This window comes from Syngnathus floridae, chromosome 11 (assembly GCF_059516105.1).
Source record: "Syngnathus floridae isolate MCC-2025c chromosome 11, RoL_Sflo_1.0, whole genome shotgun sequence".
Lineage (NCBI taxonomy): Eukaryota > Metazoa > Chordata > Actinopteri > Syngnathiformes > Syngnathidae > Syngnathus > Syngnathus floridae.
In genome coordinates, this window is record NC_142423.1 from 13,823,898 (window position 1) to 13,843,271 (window position 19,374).

General features: G+C 48.6%; 4 protein-coding genes across 9 annotated transcripts in view; 3 read left to right on the forward strand and 1 right to left on the reverse strand.

Moving 5' to 3' along the window:
• Positions 1 to 7,985, reverse strand: part of cenpp (centromere protein P) — a 30,177-nt gene extending 22,192 nt beyond the window's left edge. For 4 of the 5 annotated variants that reach the window (XR_015861159.1, XR_015861158.1, XR_015861157.1 and 1 more), the window contains exons 1-6: positions 7,740 to 7,979; positions 7,379 to 7,537; positions 7,024 to 7,178; positions 6,741 to 6,829; positions 5,795 to 5,883; positions 4,717 to 4,813 (exon numbers count right to left, since the gene is read on the reverse strand). Coding sequence is in view for 2 of the 5 variants with exons in the window: in XM_088388623.1 (XP_088244749.1) it covers positions 4,717 to 4,813; positions 5,795 to 5,883; positions 6,741 to 6,829; positions 7,024 to 7,178; positions 7,379 to 7,536 (588 nt within the window). In the remaining 3 variants the exon portion in view is untranslated. Of the gene's footprint in view, positions 1 to 4,716; positions 4,814 to 5,794; positions 5,884 to 6,740; positions 6,830 to 7,023; positions 7,179 to 7,378; positions 7,538 to 7,739 lie in introns of all 5 variants that reach the window. The other variant, XM_088388624.1, reaches the window with a different exon arrangement.
• ogna (osteoglycin, paralog a) lies at positions 839 to 3,917 on the forward strand. Its single transcript, XM_088390817.1, has 6 exons — positions 839 to 1,037; positions 2,079 to 2,142; positions 2,256 to 2,420; positions 2,533 to 2,735; positions 2,814 to 2,906; positions 3,164 to 3,917. The coding sequence occupies exons 1-6, from the start codon at positions 900 to 902 to the stop codon at positions 3,332 to 3,334; spliced, it is 834 nt and encodes a 277-aa protein (XP_088246943.1). The 5' UTR covers positions 839 to 899; the 3' UTR covers positions 3,335 to 3,917.
• Positions 7,986 to 8,122: 137 nt separating the features above from the next.
• nol8 (nucleolar protein 8) lies at positions 8,123 to 14,182 on the forward strand. Its single transcript, XM_088388613.1, has 18 exons — positions 8,123 to 8,258; positions 8,490 to 8,614; positions 8,681 to 8,743; positions 8,822 to 8,900; positions 8,973 to 9,126; positions 9,255 to 9,550; positions 9,632 to 9,861; positions 10,083 to 11,752; positions 11,845 to 11,991; positions 12,063 to 12,188; positions 12,262 to 12,373; positions 12,480 to 12,612; positions 12,716 to 12,796; positions 12,997 to 13,256; positions 13,409 to 13,553; positions 13,652 to 13,716; positions 13,871 to 13,953; positions 14,034 to 14,182. Exons 2-18 carry the CDS (start codon positions 8,494 to 8,496, stop codon positions 14,106 to 14,108), a joined length of 3,840 nt encoding a protein of 1,279 aa, XP_088244739.1. The 5' UTR covers positions 8,123 to 8,258; positions 8,490 to 8,493; the 3' UTR covers positions 14,109 to 14,182.
• A 151-nt stretch (positions 14,183 to 14,333) lies between these two features.
• gpr37l1a (G protein-coupled receptor 37 like 1a) lies at positions 14,334 to 18,113 on the forward strand. 2 transcript variants are annotated; one of them, XM_088388619.1, is made up of 4 exons: positions 14,334 to 15,087; positions 15,159 to 15,457; positions 16,402 to 16,797; positions 16,863 to 18,113. In XM_088388619.1, the coding sequence occupies exons 1-4, from the start codon at positions 15,009 to 15,011 to the stop codon at positions 17,316 to 17,318; spliced, it is 1,230 nt and encodes a 409-aa protein (XP_088244745.1). In that variant the 5' UTR covers positions 14,334 to 15,008; the 3' UTR covers positions 17,319 to 18,113. The 2 variants fall into 2 exon arrangements, with proteins under 2 accessions (XP_088244745.1, XP_088244744.1); XM_088388618.1 differs by having other exon boundaries at positions 14,334 to 15,457.
• Positions 18,114 to 19,374: the final 1,261 nt, after the last annotated feature.

Consider the following 19,374-nt stretch of genomic DNA (forward strand, 5'->3'; position numbering starts at 1 on the left):
GCTTTTTTTTTGCACATCGGTGCTTCTTCTTCTTCTTGACAAGTCGCATCGAGAGGAAAAATTAGAGCTTCAGGAGAAAGCATGCGAGCCTTGCAGGCCTCACGAGGAGAAAAGGAAGGAACACGAGCCTCCACACGCGCAGGTGCGTTGGCAATTATGAGCACCTTCTAACTTTTAGGACTGGCCAGGAGGCCCGAGTAAAGCAAACCACCCACCCCCCCTGCGGTTCTCAACATCGGCATTTAAAGCGCTGTTGTTGTTTTCCCTCTTTTTTTTCCAGGTCAAAGTTTGCAGCACAAAAAATAGGAAATCTTAGCTACATTTGACATAATTTGGACGGTTAAACGTTTCACCAAATTAGCTGGAAAATAAATCAAGTCTACTTAATAAATACATTTTAAGTTTAAAAATGTTAAAATTATTTTCCATTTCCAATTTCACGGACTACCTGCAATATTGCCATGGGCCAGTAGAGTGCCGCAGACCACAGGTTGAAAATCCCGATGCTAAGTTATTGTTTCAGTGGATGACCGCGCGCCCTCCAGTGGATAAGAACAGCAACAACAATCAAAGTCAAAGTCACAATGCGGTTATTGCGCAGATTGGAGCCCCTCGACAAGCCGTTCGGTTTGACAGCCTGGCCCGACCCGGCCCTGCCCAGCCCCATTTGGATGTTGCACAGTTTAAAATGAAAGTTTTACACCCTGGAAGCAATTCTTTCTATTTGTATAACGTGCTGTGCTTCTTGGAGGAATGAGACGCAGTTAGGAAAGGGTTAAAAAAAGTGTGTGTGTGTGTTTGGGGGGGGGTCTGCTTTTTTAGCGCGCCGCTTGAGCCTTTAAATAGCGTCATTGGACACAGGCCGCCAAGGGGGCTCGAAGTGCAGCGCATCTGCTGGCATGGCGAGCAGCGTGAGGGAGCTCGTACTGACGTGCATGCTGCTGGCGCCGTGGCTGGCCGCCGGCGGGGCCGCCGAAGCACCAGGACGGCAGCAAAGCAGCTTCTTCGGCAACCATTTGACATTGACGCGGACCAGGGTAAGAACTTCCTTCTGTCTAAACGATCCTGAACCGGGGGCGAGATGGAGAGTGTAAAGAAGCTGAATAATGACTTGAGTTGGGGAAAGCGGCTGCCCCAACTCTGTGTGGCCACTAAAGTTGCAGAAGCTTTAAGTGGTATCGTCCGATGTCAGCGAGTTACATTTTGATTATTAGTTGATTTCCCCTCGTGTGCGCTAAGACTTTAAATATTCCTGTTCCAAGGTATAAAATGTCATTTTAATTAACATAAGGCCCTCTCTAACGATCACTAAATAAGGATTTTTTGTTTTTCTCTCTGGAGAAGCATTAAAAGCTGACCTTAGACCCCATTTGCGCAAGTGTGCTCTTTGCACACCACAGCGATGGTGAGGCCAACGTTTCCACATGGCTGAGCAACACTCGGCACTGGGGAGACTTGACACCCAGCACACAAAGCCTCATTCCACCACACGCGGCGAAGCAAAAGTAAACATTTGTCTGCGGCCAAATGCAGCACAAATTTTCCAACATAATCTTGAGTCGGGACCAGTTGCTTCTGGCAACAGATGGAGCAAACGGTCCAAAAAAGCCTAGGTGCAATTTCCCATCTGTCGTTCGCAAAACACTAAATCAATTTGGTCACGGCTGCAGAGGGAAACGCTAACAAGTTCCATTTCTTGCACAGCGATACCTTTTTGATTTTGCAGCTAGCTTTTGTTGATTGTTTTGAAGGCTAAACGATGCTCAAGAGCCTCTGCGTCACCCATATCATGCGCCGCAGTCATTGTTGTTGTAAACGTGAGGCCACGTGAGAAGCGGGACGAGAAAGCTATCCATCGCACCGAATGGAATCAGAGGACAAACAGCGCGAGGCTCAGCTCCGACGCCAAACGGCCTTTACTGTTTCATCACAAATATCTGCTTTCAAACGGCAAAAACCTGTTAAATTGCGAAAAAATCGGCAGACTGATGATTGAAAACAAATAGATAGCTTGAAGAAGTTTCAATTCTCGCAAACACCAACTTGATTCTCATAATTGGGTTTGGTTGATGCCACAGAGAGCGCCGCCTTTGGCAGACGAAGCGGACGATAGCCCTGTCCCGGCAGGGGGAGACGCAATGGGTAAGCCAAAGCAAAAAAAGATTTGCAAATCTTTGACACGAGATTCCGCTGGCAACAATTCTGCGCGGCATGTGGCCAGTCACGTCTTTTGACCTCCCTCCGGCATGTTACAGACCTGCCCACTTGCCTGCTGTGCGTCTGCCTCACCGGCTCGGTGTACTGCGAGGAGGTGACCCCGGACATGACGGCCGTGCCCACCCTGCCCAAGGAGACAGCCTACCTCTACGCCCGCTTTAACAAAATCCACAAGATCCGCACCGGGGACTTTGCCGACATCGGTACGTGGTGTCGCCAACAACGGGAGAGCAAAAGTGCCTGCCGCCGAGGCCATTACGACAGTAGGCGAAGAGAATTGAGCCGCTCTTCTCTTTTCTTTTCACCGCCCGACAGTAACGCTCAAGAGGATCGACCTGACGGCCAACCTGATCTCGGAGATCGAGGACGGCGCTTTCGCCAATCTGCCGCTACTGGAGGAACTGTCTCTGGCGGACAACAGGCTGGTCAGGCTTCCGGCGCTGCCCGCCAAGCTGACGTCGTTCAACGCCAACAACAACCTCCTCAAGACCAAGGGTGTCAAAGCCACCGCCTTCAAGGTACACGCGGGACACGACGCGCGCTCGGCCGTGCCCGGAGAGTAAACGGCTTAAATGGTCCTTTCCCAAACCTGACAGAAACTGACGAGTCTGGCCAACTTGTACCTGGCTAACAACCAGATGGAGGCAGTCCCGCAGATCCCGGAGAACGTTCGGACCTTACATCTACAGGTACGCCGTACGTTACCATTCTGAGCCACTCCGTTTAGAAGCAAACCCTTGCTTCATCCAAAATTCAGACCACAAAAAGTCTCAAGCAGCCATGACTTGAAGAAGGAAAAAAAAAAAAAGAGACATCTTGCCATCTCAGGAAAACATTCCTGAGACCAATCGTGGTGTCGCTTTTGGAGCAGACGCCCCCAAATACGCCATCGGGTAATTTTTGCGGCAATATTAATTCTTGACTCGGTGTTCCCTCTTGCCACCAGAACAACAACATCACAGACATCAACATTGACACCTTCTGCAGGTCCGACGACACCTACTACCTTAGACCCAGCCTCAGCGAAGTCCGTCTGGATGGAAATCCCCTGGTCCTGTCCAAGTACCCTGACAGCTTCATGTGTATGAAAGTACTGCCGATCGGAAGGTACCGGTGAACATAGAAGAAGGCGAGAATTTTGTTCTTTGGGGCACACTGACTGAAATATTCTGGATGTGGGGAGGGGGCTGGCCTTCTGCATTACAAGTGAGGCGCGAAACAGTCACAGTCGAATTATAAGTTGTTTTCAAAGCGCCCGCTGGGGAATATCACTTATTCCAAGCAGCGTGGCCAGCACCCAACTGGGACAACAGGTGATTAGCGTGAACTTTGAGTAGCGCCTAACTTATTGGACAGCAGAACCGTTGATGATGATTAAAAGCCACAGGGAAGATTTAAAGATCCCCTCGAATCGTCATTCTGGCGTTGAATCCAAAATGCTGCGCGAGCATGACTGAAATAATTCGGCCTTACCAATAAATCAAGAATGAGCGTGGCGGCGGCTTTACAGCCCTCTGTCACTTTGCCGCCTTTCTAACATTAATTTATTAACTCAACTTGAATTTAAGCATTTATCATCATTTATTGAATCCATGTATGAAATGTAGCCCCTGCAGTAAGAAGACAAATGCTTACCAATGTGCAGTGCTTGTACAGTGATATCAAGGTGTTTGAATAAAGTGGATTTTTTTTTTTTAAAATGTGTTTGGAATTATTGTTGGTGAAGAAGAAACCTGTGCAACTGTTTTTCAAGTCAATGTGTGAATGGAGATTGAAACCTTCCTGCCATGTTTGCATTCAAAGCATCCACCTGGCTTTCATTCAAATACGATGCGGCGGTGTCGAGAAAATCACGCGCCGCATCTCGCACATTCCGTACCAGAACTGCACGACAACGCGAGCTGTCATAGTTTTTGAAATCTAAATGTGCTGGGATGAAAAATGCACGCGAGGGCTTGTAAATGTTTGCGGTTTGTAGCCCTTAAGAGGCCGACCACCATCGGCGCTGTGAAAGCGTGGCAACACAAAAGAAAACTTTTTTTCTCCGCCCTCGGCTCAAAACTCCGGCGCCTGTGCGTCATTAACAGTTGCGCTCCGTGGGACAATGGCATTTTCCGACAAAATGAAAGTCGAGCAAAATAAAACAGGAAAAAAAAAAAATTCTCGCAGGCAAGTACGGAAAAAACGAGCTAATGCCGCGTTTGTGCGCCAACTTGGCAAAGCGTTTGACTCTTGGAGTAAACAGCGGCTCCGTGTAACTTCTGCAACGTGATTAAATGTGAGTTCTGCCTGCTGTGGAGTTAGGACTGGGTCCAAGCGCCAATTGTAAAAGCATTTGGCCGACACCACAGCGGGCCAACCAGTTAGCACGTTCAAATCCAAACACATGTGCCTGTCGTATTAAATCGAGCTCGTGTCGGGGCTATCAAGTTGCAGATGAAGAGACACGGGGCCGATGATTACGAGCGAGCGGTCCCGGTTGGTCGTGCCGCCGCTTACCTGAAAGTGCCGGAAGGCGTGGCGGCGCTCGTTCATCCTGTCTGAGAAAGTCCGGAGTGTCCTGAAGAACATCAGGAGTTCCCTGCTCTCCTCCACTCTGAACGAACAAGAGATAGAAAATGACCATACAAGAATCCACGGGCAAATATCTTCAGAAGTGACATATTTTCATATTTCATATGTTCCTAGCGCCGCGACCTCCACAGCTGATCATATCTTGACAGAAAATACACAAAACCTTCCCCGGGACATTTACTTTACGGATATGTTCCGTCGCACGTGGTTACGGACCGTGTTCCGAGTTGTACAATGACGCTGCGGATGTTGTCGCATCACCGCTGCCAGTGAGTTAGGTTTACAGAGGCAACGGATTTACACGATTCACCAAAATGATACTTTCAATGGAAACAAACACGGAAATCTGCGGAAAATTCTCATCCCTGCTCTACGGAGTGGCGTAGAGGAATGACACAACTAAGTAAATCATGCTTAAAGCAGAGGGGTCCTCAACTTAAATAAAACATATACAAGCTATGTCTTATTTATTATAGAGGCTTCATTTAGTTGCTATAAACAAAACTATGTGAAAAGACCAAATGTGCTTTTTATGTCTTTTTTTCCCAGAAGTAGAGTTCTCCGCTTGTCGCGAGTGCCAAGAGGCACGCGTCGAGCCGATCTGCACTCGGCTCGGCTTCGCACTATCGCTCTAGAAAAAGAAGGCCAGCTGACTTTTGTCAAGTCCAGGCCGAAAGTCCACAGGGTTTACGGCTCATTTGGCTCGGGACTCGCAAAAAGACAAGTCTCTAAATCAGCGGTTACGCTGGAGAATAAATTCAGCTGCGTCTGTGTCGCGCTCATTAGCCGCAGTGTTTTTCCATGTGTTGTTTTCCAGACAGGCATCGTCCAGATGTGACTGGAGAGCGCGGCGAGCTTCACACAAGCTGCTAAGACTTGCTGAAGCTCTCGCGGGACCCTCCAAAAAGGCAACCTTGAGCTCCACCTTGCTTCACCACCTGGCCAGTCGGCGTGGTGGCCTCGCAGTTGCGACGAGGCCAGCAGCAAGTAGAAGAACACTCACCCAGTGAGGAAGCGGCTGAAGTTGCACAGGTCACTGGCACCCGTCACGACATTCAGGCTGTTGATGGACTTCTCGGGCCGCTCACCTCCCTGCAACACAAATACAATCTCTGACATCTGTTCCATTATGTTTGTTAAGAAGCGCCTCTGTCTCATGTACAAGCAGCAAATAAACAGTTCCAACACATTTTCATCCGATCATCCCTCTCTCGGCAAGAACAGCAAAGTTTCCTCCGGAAAACAGAGAAGCCTTCCTCTCGCCATCCATTTTGATGTGCTCAAACACTGAGGTTACCCGTAACATCAATCACCATGTGGCGGGGAAAAAAAACATACATGAATTAAAGGCGTACTAAAAGAGCGGCGGCAATGTGACAAATGTCCATGTCTCGGCGCGACATAACTCAGCCGTGGAATGAAAACAAGGTTGTGCTTTGCAACAAGTTGACCATGAAAGGAAGGCTTGAGCAAAGCAGCCGTTCCCCTCGTTAATCCCAATAATGAAAACTTTGGAAGACACAAAAGATCGTTCAATGATACTTTCGTCTCATTTTACAGAAGTCATATTTCATTTTTATTTGCGTGTTGAAAGCTGTAGCAGAGGTCAGCTGCTAAACTCATCAGAGTGCAGCGATGAGTTTGGAGCTCTGGCACCCCCTGTTGGCCACACAACACACCAGCAGGCCTTTTGACTTGAAAATCAAAGGCCGTGATAGTACTGTATATAGCAAAGTTTGCAGTAATTGTTTTTCCTCTTGGACCGTCGCTAAAGTGCAGTGTGCCTATTGGAAAGTCCATGAATAGTCATGGTAATGAGATGGGACGGAAACTGTTGCGTTCAACTACTTTCTTCAAGAAATGGTAGGAAAATACAGTGAACACAAGCACATTCGTCCTCAACTGCCTCAACTACAACAATTTGTGTGACAACCAGCATCGCGACCCACCTTGATCTCCGAGAGCTGAAACTCCACCTGGAAGTCCAACTCGGAGCACTGACCGCAGACACACATCTCTTGCACTGACTTGGTGCTGCCTAAAAATAGACACAAACCTCACTTGTCAGTCATCAATATCTTGTAACATAGTTTTAATACAAAAAAATTAAAAATTCTTGTTTGTCTATATGCTCCCTGATATTGGCTGGCAAACAGTCTAAACATGTATCCCCACGATAGAAAACAGATTTGAGTTTTGAAAACAGATTCGAATATTTTGTTTGTGACGTACCACTTTGCAGAATGCGTGCAGTGCAGCTCTTCAGGCTGATGCCGTTCATTTTAGTCTGACGCTGCAGATCTTCCTCCAGCTGCTCCACCTCCTCCCTCAGACTGGACAGAGCCATGTGAGCATCTTCTTTTAGCCCGTGTCCACACACCAGCAAGCTGTCACACATCCAGGCAGACGGATGTCAAAACAATAAAAGGTGTGCTTCGGCGCTAGGAACTTTTTTATGCTTCTTTTTGTTATTCATTGATTTCTTTGTATATAAAAATGAGAACAGTGATAATAATGATCATTTAGGTCATAATAAAAGTGATGTAAAATGTTCATACATTGAGGTTTAGCAAGGAATACAACTCACAGTGCATCCCGTAGTGGTTGGCTGGAATGCAAAGCGAGTTCCTCCTGGTGCCTTTGACGCTGGCGTTGCAGTTGTGCCACCTCCACCTGAAGACGCTGAATGCTTTCCTCCAACAGCATCACCTCCTCCTTGTTCTCCTCATTTATTCTTTTCTCCATTCTGATGAAACAATGCGGACAAATAGTCGTAATGTACGAGTTGAATAAGTACTACGTGTTGCTGGCTAAATTGAGACGGCAACCACCGTTAACGACGCATATGTAATGTCACACGAAAACAGTGAAAATATACGAGTTTATGTTCATGATAAAGCGCCTTACGAATATTTTTTAAGTACTAAAAACATAAAAATGAAACTTACTGGGTGAGTTGACGAGGTTTTTCTAAAGAGAAAGATTTGGAAGCGCGCGCCTTGTGGATGCTACCACTTTGCCTACATCGGAGGGGTCGTGAAAATAATTTCTTCAGTTCCAACGTTCCAATTATACTATACTTAGGACCGTGGGGAGAAAATAAAACTAATAACTTGATATCAAGCGCTAATATGCCATGATAGAGAAAGCTGTCTATGATACACAATTCCCGACCACTCCGAACTAAATGAGCAGGTCAAGGTTGACGTCATTGGGTTCCCCTTGATTAAGTGATTCAACTTTGAATTATGTCCAATTGCACATTTTAACTAATTATAATTTAATTAGTATTCATTAAATACTATTTTATCGGCTGTTTTATTTCTTTTCTCTTTTTTTTCGTCATTTTTAATGGACGACTTTGGTAGCGGAACGCTCTAACGGTATAAAAACACAAGCGGACCATAGTGTCAAACGGACCGCGGTGCCGAGCCCTTTACGGGTTGCACTTGCTGGTTCCATGCGAGGTAAATAGCTCAGTAGTTTCCCAAGCATATGAATTCCTTTACTACTTTATCGTTTTGGATTTTGAAAAAGCGAGTTGACTTGATTTGTTGATGTCGTAATTAACCCTTTGATAGACTACGAGTAGTGTTGAATGAGGACCATAAAATATTACACCTTTCTTGACCTTTTGCCTCGGGTGTTTTCGATTGTTGATCTATCTATGCCGGGCTGTGCTGTCCTGTCCTATTTAGCAAAATGCCGCGTCTGTACGTGGGCGGCTTAAGCCACTCGGTCACTCAAAAGGACCTGACGGATCGCTTTGGAAATTTTGGAAACGTGGAGGACGTGGAGGTCCGGACCCGCCGGGATGAAGAGGGTGAGCCGTGATATTTGACAAGAGAAGAAATCTTACAACAGCTGAGCTTTGTTATTTTCTTTGCAGGTGTTCCCTACAAAACCTTTGCTTACATCAACCTCGACATTTCTGACACGGACCTAAAAAAGTGTAAGATAAATAGTGCAAGCTAAAGTCTTTTTTAAATAAATGGTAACAATTGTTACCATACCCTGTTTTATTTCTCAGGCATGAGTGTGTTAAACAAATCCAAATGGAAAGGAGGAACGCTGCAGATAGAACTGGCCAAGGAGAGTTTTCTGCAAAAGTAAGTGTCTTTCTCTATGAACATAGACCCTGTTTTCAGGTGCCTGGTGAATGGCTGGTCTTGTCATCCAAGGCTCGCTCGGGAGAGGGAAGCGGAGCAGCAGCGCCTCCGTCAAAATGCAGACGACACCCAGGAGCACAAGCTGCTGGAGTCCCTCAGGGAAGCCGGCGTGATCAATTTCACCATGAAGGCGGCTGTGCCAGGCACGGAAGTACCAGGACACAAGGTTTGTCACCCATTTGTAAGCTTGATCATCTTGCGGAAAATGAAGTTTATCTGGCCTGTTTTCTGGAAATGGTGGTGGAAGGTAGATGGTTGTTCTATAACCACATATTGACTGTTTTCTCCACTTAGGACTGGGTGGTCAGTAAATTTGGTCGTGTGCTGCCGGTCATGCAGCTGCTCTGTCAAAAAGGCACCAGAGCTCGCACCATCAAGTACGACCCGTCCAAACACTCCCACAACATCCGTCGCTTGGCCCCGCCCACCTCCATTGCCGACCCTCCCACCCCCGTGGCCCAGCTCACCTGGCGCATTGACGCCGGAGACGACGATATCAGCAAGAAGAGACGAGGGGAGTTCCCACCGTACCAGCCGCCAAAGCCCAAGAAGGCTCGCACGGATGCCACAAAATCTGGGAACGATGCCAGGCAAGATGCCTTTCATGGGTTCTCCCTTGATGCAATGTTCGCTCTTGTTCAAGTTATCTTGACCTCTTTTGTCCATCTCAGATCGGCGCAGGTTGTCCGCACCGCCGAGCCGGAGAATCGTCACCTGTTGAACAGATTCTCGCCAGCTGACAACCGACCTCCGGCCCAGAGGAACGGACACGCACGTTGCGAGGACAGCGACTCGGATGAGGAGCTGCGCCGGCTGGTGGCGCTTGAGCAGACTCTCCAGGCGCCGGGGGAGGACCCGCAGGACAACCTGGAAGTGGTGGGACTCGACTTCAAGTGCGGAGGTAACGCCAGGTTTTTAAGTGTTCTTCTTATTTTAGCAGACTCGGAAGTTTGTATGTCACAAACCTGATCGCTTTGGGTTGAGGTACTCTCATTGATTAATTGACAACCGATTCATAATCAGATTAAGCGACAGCTAACCAACAAAGGAACAAACACGAGTATTGTACCGCCAACTGTGGCTGTGCGCGTTTGACATTTGCAACTCGGTCGGCAATTCCAGGAAGGCCAATGAACAACCAAGATGAGGACGATTACGACTCTGCTGACACGGACGAACTCGTCACTTCGAGAAAACATCCTCTTTGTCCCCGGGAGAACACTCGTCAGGAAAGCTCCCTGGCCGATCTCCACAAGATGGCCGAGAAATGCCAGCAAAGCTCTGACCGGCGAGCCCAGAAGAGACCAACCGGGAAAGCAATCATGCCCGAGGACGTCCTGAGGGGTGGCGAGGACCCTCCAGAATTCAAGAAGGTGGCAAAGACAGAATTCAAGAAGGTGGCAAAGACAACATTTCCCGCCTTTCTAGGCACGGCCACTCTCTACGAGGAGGTGCTGGAGAAAACAGAATCTGCACAAAACAAGACGGACCAGCCGAATGCGTCTTTGTTGTCATCGTCAAAGGTGGCGGCAGCCAAGAGCAAAATCAAAGACGACAAGATGACAAAAGCGACTGCCGTCCTTCCTCAGGAAGACAAGGACAACGTCACCCGTCTGGAACTCTCTGTGGTTGATCTCCCGAAGGTGGCTGAGGAATGCCACCAAAGCTCCGACCGGCGAGCCCCGAAGAAACCAACCGGGAAAGCGATCATGCCCGAGGACATCCTGGCCTCTCTCCTGAGGGACGGCGAGGACCCTCCAGAATTCAAGAAGGTGGCAAAGACAAAGTATCCCCCCTTTCGAGGCACAGCCACTCTCTACGAGGAGGAGCTGGAGAAAACGGACTCTGCGCAGAAGAAGACGAACCAGCCGGATGGGTCTTTGTCGTCATCCTCAGAGAGTAAGGCAGCGGCAGCCAAGAGCAAAATCAAGAGGACAAAAGCGACGGCCGTCCTTCCTCAGGAAGACAAGGACAACGTCACTCGTCTGGAACTCTCCCTGGTCGATCTCCCGAAGGTGGCTGAGGAATGCCAGCAAAGCTCCGACCGGCGAGCCCCGAAGAAACCAACCGGGAAAGTGATCATGCCCGAGGACATCCTGGCCTCTCTCCTGAGGGGCGGCGAGGACCCTCCAGAATTCAAGAAGGTGGCAAAGACAAAGTATCCCCCCTTTCGAGGCACAGCTACTCTCTACGAGGAGGTGCTGGAGAAAACCGACTCTGCGCAGAACAAGACGAACCAGCCGGATGCGTCTTTGTCGTCGTCCTCAGAGAGTAAGGCAGCAGCAGCCAAGAGCAAAGTCAAGAGGACAAAAGCGACAGCCGTCCTTAATGAGGAAGACGAGGACAACGAACTCTCCCTGGTCGATGTCCAGAAGTTGGCCGAGGAATGCCAGAAAAGCTCCGCCCGGCGAGCCCGGAAGAAACCAACCGAGCAAGTAATCCTGCCCAAGGATGTCCTGAGGGGCAACAGCGGCAAGGACCAAGCAGAATCCAATAAGAAGACAGGCATGAAGGTGGCCGCGACAAAATCTCCTACCCTTCCAGGCCAGGCCACTCTCCACGAGGAGGCTCTGGAGAAAACGAACGCTGCGCAGAACAAGACGGACCAGCCGGATGCGTCTTTGTCTTCATCCTCAGCGAATGAGGCGGCAGCGCGGCGTTCAAGACTGAGCGCTCAGGAGGAAAAGGAGCGACAGGAGAAAGACAACAGCAGGAGGCTGGCCGCCGTCCAGCAGAAGCTGAAGGAGGCCGAGCAGCACCAGAAGCTCATCCAGGGGGCGCTCGCCAACCTGGTGAGTTCAACATCACTATGCGTTCACTTGTTGTTGACTGAGGGAAGGGGGCATGTTCAGGAACAGCTGGACTGAAACATCATTTCATTTAGGATGCCCCCACGACAAGAGCGGGCAAACACATTGTCTTCGATTCCGAGGATGATGACGACGAGCACACAACGGAGGCCGCGAGCGAGACGTCGGCGCCGCGCGGTGACCCATCGAAGGAGGCCGAGAGCATGCCCACCAAGAAGCGGGTGAGCCGTGCGCGTCGGAGGAGCACGGGGCAACGGGCGAGCATGCTCCTTTTCACACTCCATGCCTTCAGGTGCGCGCCAGGGCGTCGGCCCCTCGGCTTTTCGACAGCAGTGAGGATGAGGAGGACGCCGATGACGAGGAAGACGGCGGCAGGTTTCACATTAGGCCTCAGTTTGAAGGACTAGCGGGAAAGAAGGTGAGAAGTTGGAAAGGAAAGGGCATCGATAGCAAGCTTGACGCATAACTGTGGACACGTGCGTGTTGTTTAGCTTATGGAGCTGCAATCACGCTTTGGCACAGACGAGCGTTTCCGCATGGACTCTCGTTTCCTGGAAGAAGAAGAAGAAGAAGAAGAAGAAGAAGAAGAGGAGGAGGACAAAGGTCAGCTTTTGTTTTTCTTTTTTAACGCTCCTGAATTCCCCCCCCCCCAAGGCCATTTGCTCCATTGTAGGCCATCAACTGACTTTTGTTGTTCTCGTTGACGCAGAGGGCAACCGATGCGTGGCAGGGGAGGAGGACCTTCTGCAGGAGGAGAAGAAGAGGAACATAGCCATCCTTCAGGGGCTTCTGGGACCTCAAGCCCACAGCGCAAAACCCTCCACCAAGACCAAAACCTTCAGGTCGGCATCACATGCAAATATTGTGTACCTATCCGTGTTTGTCATTCCAGTGAGTAGCAACCCTTTTGTCGTCCGCCGTGTGACGTGCCGGCCCCATTTGCAGAGACGTGTCGGCGCTGCACTACGACCCCAGCAGGGACGAACACGCCGCTTTTGAAAGCAAAGCAGACAGCAACCAGGACAGGTGCGCAGCCACCATCCATCAAAAACTCATTTCGCGTCACTGACTTCATCAATTATTCAACCGTCTGGACTAATTCTTACATTTCACTAACAATGAATTGAATTCTTTAAGTTTGAAACATCTCACTTTTTGTGTGGTCATCATTAAGGCTTTAACTTCATTTGCTGCATGTTTGACGTGTGCCCTGACCTCTTTGGCAGCAAGCCGGCACGACGGAAGAAGCGCGAGGAGGCCGCCAAGCTTCCGGAGGTTTCCAAGGAGATCTTCTACCATGTGTCAGGTGACCTGAAGGCCATGTTCGAATCCGCCACTGACCTTGAGACGGCCGAGCGATCCCAGACCTGCTGGGACCAAAAGGCGGAGGAGGGGGAGAAGCATGAAGAGCAGCCCGCCCAAGAACATTCCGGGTTCATGTTCTCCTTCTTCGGCGACGACGTCCAGCCATCAAATGACCAAAAAGGTGCGTCTCTCGACTTGCCGCCATGTTAGAATCTTTGAGCTGCAGGAGAGGAGGTGATTGAAAGGAGCGAAAGCAGAACTCTGAGCCGGATTGATGTCTTTTCTTTTATTGCTTCATTTTCATCGTCTCCATTTAATGGAACCACGACGTAGAGTACAAGGTGGAGCTCATCCAGGGGGCGAAGGTGGCGCCGTGGCAACTGGACCCTCGCCTACAAGACAGCAGCGAGGAAGACGAAGACGAGGATGAAGATCAAGCACACGAGGGGCAAAGCAAGGCGGCACCTAAAACCACAATGTGAGAAAGAAACACTACGTGGAGCAAGCGTGATTTACTCAAGTGTCACTCAGACCAAGTGAAACGATAATGACGAGCTTGTTTGTTTTTACCCACAGGGAGGAATCTGTTTCAGCCACAAACAATTTCTTCTTCTTCGGCCTTGATGACAGCAGATTGACAGGTGCGCACTTTTGTATTGTTTGTGTGCTTTTCGTTTTTCAATTTATTATGTTTTTTTAAGCATGTGTTGTGTGCACACGTCTGTATCGTGTATCGCCATTTGCATTTGTTGCCTTCGCGTGATGCTGAACGCTTTGGATATGGTCACTGCTCAGAGGGTCCCGTGTGGTTCTGCCGCTCGTCTCAGCTGGAGGAGGAGCGAGAAGAGTGGGACGAGAGGCAGGTGGCGCTCAGACAGGTGAACGAACGCCCCTCACGCTTGATCCCATCAGGCGTCCACGCTAACAGACATCTTTTCTCTTTTTTGTTCGCGCTCAGGAGTACCGCAAAAAACACAAAGATGCCCGCAAGAAGCTCAAATCCTCACAAAAAACTAGAGTGCAGAAATCCTGAATTTTCAAAATGTAAGGAATATAACAGCTCATTTTAGAGACTGACATTAAAATGCTATATATGACACGTCTAAAGACGATTATCTTTTTTTTTTTAGGGGGGGGGTCATTTATTTTGTCACACCCATCCCAATTTGTCTTTGTACCTTCAATCGTTTTAGATGACACCATGTCAATTAAATGAGCATTTGGATTTCCAGATAACGTTTAGGCCTTTCAATACATTTTCAAGATTAGTAATTTCAACATGGATGCTTTATTTCAAAAATAAATACAGTAATCCCTCATTTTTAACATACGTAATTTTTTTGTATATCAATAAGTGTATATTAAACCATATAAGTGCGTATGTTATCATTGGAACGTTAAATAATAGTTTCAAACACAAGGTACAACACTTTTTAGAATTCTGATTATGACAACTTTTTTTTTTATCAAAAGTGTACGTACTGCAATTGTGTGGGCAACTTTCGTGTCATAATTTATTTGAATATTTTATTTATTTTGGGGGGAGGAACAACGACTTAGGTGATGGTTCATGACAGTAAAGCACAATTTTTCATCCTTTGCCATACTTCCGGTTTCGTATTTGGTCTTTATTTTGAGAGAGTCCACCGGAAGTTTGCTGCCTTCCTTGGTGGTTTAAAAGTGCTCAATTATTGGCGCATAAACTTCGTATTGACTTGGAACGGGTGGTCACACTCATGGACGTTTTATGACTTAAAGAGCCGTATTTTTATTTTAAGCTTATGTCCTAATTGCGGAGTCATTAGTTCATCATCCAACATGAGCGCGCTTGTCTTTCTTTTGCTTCTCTTTGTTGGTTCGGCGGAGTTCCGAAGCCAAGTCCGACTCCCTCCCCCGCCTTCGCCCGGTAAGGCGCACCTCGGCCGGGGCGAGGATGCCGCGGCAGTCGACAGCTCAGAGGTTACCGGAGCGAGTCAAGACGAGGCTCCCCGGAGACGAGAAGACCCGAACGGGTACTTCACGACCCCGCGGGTCATCGCCAGTACCCGCGGGCTCTGGTCGAACTCGCCGTCGTCGTCCTCAGGAGTGTCGAAGCCGCAGCCCTATCCGACCTTCCCCGTGGCTGACGGCTCGTACTGGGCGTACGCACTGATGCTGCTGGCCCTGGTTCTCTTCTCGGTGGGCATGGTGGGCAACCTGGCACTCATGTGCACTGTGTGGCACAACGCGTACCTGCAGAGCGCTTGGAACTGTATCCTGGCTGGCTTGGCCCTGCTGGACTTCCTGGTGCTCTTTTTCTGCCTGCCGGTGGTCGTCTTCCACGAGCTGACCTTCAGGCGCCTGCTCGGAGGAGCGTCCTGCTACCTGGTGCCTTTTCTGGAGGTAAGTTAAGAAGTTTCTCTATAGCCAGTCAGGTAAACGACTCATTATGCCTTTATTCTTGCAAAATTCTGTGTTTTTTTTCCTTCTATAAAAGTTGTGTTTTTCGTCTTGTCAAAGTGTGATTTGCAAAATTCTGACTCCAATGCTAGAAAATTCTCATAAAAATAAAACGTTAGCAATAGGATGTTTATTTTCCTCCTCATAGCGTTGTCACTTTTATTTTAAAATAAAAATATAGACATTTGTGATTCCTTATTAAGCATACAATTTGGAGGTGTTTTTTTTTAAAAATCAAAATCTAAATGTTATTCTCAATATTTAAATATTAATATTGTAAAGTTGTCCCCTCCAAAAATGTTTACATTTCGCCTCCTGTTTATACTTGAAAAATTTTGACTGGAGATTCATCAAATAGTTTTTTTTTTCCTGGTAAAAATTGGGATTTTTAATCACGATTTCCAAAATTCTAACTTATTCTGCTTTTGTCATAAATTAAAAACATTATTATATTTCCCATCACGCAGTGGGGACCAAACTGCCCCATGGGAAAACAAACAAATGAAAAAATTTCTTTAATGTTCGCTTCTTTTGAATGACAGGAGGAGGCGGACAGCCTGGGTACGTCACTGACTCACCCGAGTTGACATTTTGGGCTTTAGTGGGTTTAGCGGTTTTCCTCCTTGTCCTGTTGTGAAAGGCGTAAATCCGGCTAATGAGCATTAGCGCCTTTGTCATGCTAATGAGACGAATCAGATGTTCCCATTAATGATCTTAACTCGGGGACTTCACTTGGGGGACACGGACAAGTGGGATCACACACCAAAGTGTGGCGCTCGAGGCTGGTGGAAGCTTCAAAGTTAGCTTTCAAGCCAGGCTCATAGTTCTACTGTGAGGCTTTCAAGCATATGCGAAGTTTTGAAATGAGTGTGATGTTTGAACGTTAGGTGACATCCCTGGGCGTGGCCACGTTCAGCCTTTGCGCCCTGAGCATCGACCGCTTCCACCGTGCCACAAGCCCCAGGCCCGAAGCCAGGGTGGAGTCCTGCCGCTCCATCCTGTCCAAGATGGCTGTCATCTGGCTGGGCTCGCTGGCGCTGGCCGTTCCTGAGCTGCTTCTGTGGCAGCTGCGCCAGGAACCCGTCAGGCTGTGGGAACCCTTCGGCTACGGAGGCTCGTCCCCGGTGGCGGACGTTTGCGTGCGCGAGCCCTCGGCGGAACTGCCCGACGGTGTCTACTCGCTGGTGCTGACCTATCAGGAGGCTCGGACCTGGTGGATGTTTGGATGCTACAGCTGCCTGCCGCTGCTCTTCACGCTGGCCTGTGACCTAGTGACTCAACGGGTACGCTGCAGACAATCTTCGTCTTTGAATCGACTTTCAGCCCAACGACAATCTCATATTTGCAGGTGTCATCGCAGCAACCTGTCAAAGCACCGAGCAGGCGCTCCTCCTCCTCCACCTGTGGATCGCCAACAAAGAAGAAGCATCATCATCATGGTCACCTCCACCGCAGCCGCGAGCCCAGGCTTCGCGCCACAGTGCTGTGGCTGAGCACCTTGCACGTGGCCTGCAACATACCCGATAGTGTGTGTAGCATGGCACTGGCCTACGTGGAGGCACCGGAGGGTCTGGCGAAAGCGGTGGGTCTGGCTGGACACTTTTTCCTGTTCTCTCGTTGCGCCGCCACGCCCGTGCTGCTTCTGTGCCTGTGCCGCTCGCTGGGTCAGGCCTTCCTGGACTGCTGCTGTTGTTGCTGCGACGAGTGCCTGCCCGAGGCGTCCGCCTCCGCGGCCGCCTCCACACTCTCCTCGTCCTCCCCGACGTCCTTGACGCCCGATGATGTCATCGGGACGCCCTGCTGAATGGAACGTTCTCACTCAGGTGACACGGAACTCGCCATGTAGGCTTTTGACAAGGGTTGCAGGTTTCGAGTAGGGCTCAAAACCTATAAACCAGGGTTAGATTTTCAAATGAGGGCTTCGACACTAGGGTAGGGTTCCAAGTCAGGCTTTAGTTAGCTCTTCAAGTCAGGGTTCGGGTTTCTAGATGTTCCAGGGCTTTCTAATGTGATGACCAGGCTTAAAAAGCCAAAGTCAAATTTGGAATAGGCTTTTAAACTAGGATTAGGTGAAGTAGCTAAAGTTTCAAGGTAGCCTTAGCTTTTCAAAAAATACATTGTTAGTGTAGTTGTGTACATGGAGGCTTCGAGACAAGATTTAAGATTTAAAATTAAGGGTCCAAGCAAGGGTTGGGGCCTTAAACTTGGGTTTCCATGTAGGATTAGGCTTTTAAACTAGGATTTAGGGGCTTACTAAATCAGAGTTGGCAGTTGGTTGTGAGCCAAAATGAGTTTTGTTCTTCCACTCATTTTGATCCTTGGAGTCAACTTTGGATCGGACTTCCTTTCTTTCTTTCTGATCTTCAAATCATTCAGCTTGCTGTTTTGTTTTTGTTCAACGATGGAAGCGTCACCTCCAAAAACTAAGGAAGAAACAAACAAGTGTGAGTCTTTTGCTTTGTGCACACAAAATGGGCAATGTTGCCATGGAGAGCAGACAGGAATTTGCCTCACTGCAGACAGAACATCGTTTTATGAAGAAATACGCTATTTTGGAGCTACATGCCTTTCCTTGGTTAATAAATAAATCCAAATCATATCTAGCATAAAATTCCTTTTTAGTGAGAAAATCCGTCCCGAACCAAAATTGCTCTTTTCATTGTGGCTGACTTTGTGCTTCTTGAGACTTTTTGTGGGTCCCGAGTTGCTCTTTTGTGGCTCGACCCCTTTTAGACATTTCTACCAAATTTCACATTGCGGCAATCTAGAAACCAATTAATTTCAAGAACCTTGTTGCTAAAAAGACCTCTCCGAACACGTCCGCCAAATTCCAAGTTGAAAAGTCCAGCAGGCTTCCGGGGCTTCATTTAGAAAAAGTTCCAGTTGGCCCTGTTGAGCTCATTTGAGTATAGTAACCACTAAACCAACGTGAAGTTGATAATAGAATGTTTTCATTTATTGGGACCAACTGGTGCCCTCCCCCAAGTCCCACACTGAACTCTTTCCACTCACTTGGAAAAAGATGAAGAAAAAAAAGCGGAGGACGGGTGGAGGCCTCCATAAGAAGAGCGCTTTTGTTCGGGCGTTCTTTTTGGCCGCCCGACAGCGAGGCTGGAACAAAGCCTCATATCAGTCCGAGGGGGGCCATTGGGGTTGCTAAGCGACGAGACGCCCACCGCCACCCATCGCCTTCGTCTCGCTCGCCACACACAAGAGAGAATGATAAGCCCAAAGCCAAACTGCTGTGGAGGTTGCCATGGAAACCACCAGGACAAAGTTTGCAATGTATGCAATCAAAATCTCCTACAAATTCATGCGAAGCTCGAACGTCAGCTTCACAACGGCGTTCGCAACGAGAAACAGTTTGGAGCGAGGCCTTCCGGATGGCTCCATCCAAGGCGGAATTATCACACGCTGTTCTTGTGTAGAGCAAGTTGCGCTTCCTGGCTGAGCTGTTCAAGAGGAGCTTGGAAGAAACAAGCAAAAGTCAATCTTTGCGCCTCGGCCGGAAAGACGGCAGGGATGTTCTCTTCCAGTATAAAGACGTCTGGCCGAGCAAGCGTACCGTGCTGTCCACCACCGACGGCGACGACGAGAAAAACGTGACATTAAACGGAGGAAGAATGTCGTGCTACATTTGATGACTTGTTGCCATAATTGCCTATTTCTTTTTGCAGGGCTGTGAAAGCCGTGTCTTTTTCAAAGCTACTATCCTACAAATTAAACGTTAAGAAATTTGGGAACCAAAGTAAGTCAAACAAGTTTTTCTTTTGAACCATATGAGACCACTTTGGAAGTTCGGGCTCGCCAATGTTTCCACTCATTCAAGAGACTGTTGCTGTTTTGGTTTGCAAGTGAGG

Coding starts and splice junctions, on each gene's coding strand:
- ogna (XM_088390817.1), top strand. CDS start 900: ATGGCGAGCAGCGTGAGGGAGCTCGTACTGACGTGCATGCTGCTGGCG. Junction 2,143..2,255: donor GGCAGGGGGAGACGCAATGG/GTAAGCCAAAGC, acceptor GGCATGTTACAG/ACCTGCCCACTTGCCTGCTG. Junction 2,421..2,532: donor CGGGGACTTTGCCGACATCG/GTACGTGGTGTC, acceptor ACCGCCCGACAG/TAACGCTCAAGAGGATCGAC.
- nol8 (XM_088388613.1), top strand. CDS start 8,494: ATGCCGCGTCTGTACGTGGGCGGCTTAAGCCACTCGGTCACTCAAAAG. Junction 8,901..8,972: donor AAGGAGAGTTTTCTGCAAAA/GTAAGTGTCTTT, acceptor TTGTCATCCAAG/GCTCGCTCGGGAGAGGGAAG. Junction 9,551..9,631: donor AAATCTGGGAACGATGCCAG/GCAAGATGCCTT, acceptor TGTCCATCTCAG/ATCGGCGCAGGTTGTCCGCA.
- gpr37l1a (XM_088388618.1), top strand. CDS start 14,639: ATGGTTCATGACAGTAAAGCACAATTTTTCATCCTTTGCCATACTTCC. Junction 15,458..16,401: donor ACCTGGTGCCTTTTCTGGAG/GTAAGTTAAGAA, acceptor TTTGAACGTTAG/GTGACATCCCTGGGCGTGGC. Junction 16,798..16,862: donor GTGACCTAGTGACTCAACGG/GTACGCTGCAGA, acceptor TCATATTTGCAG/GTGTCATCGCAGCAACCTGT.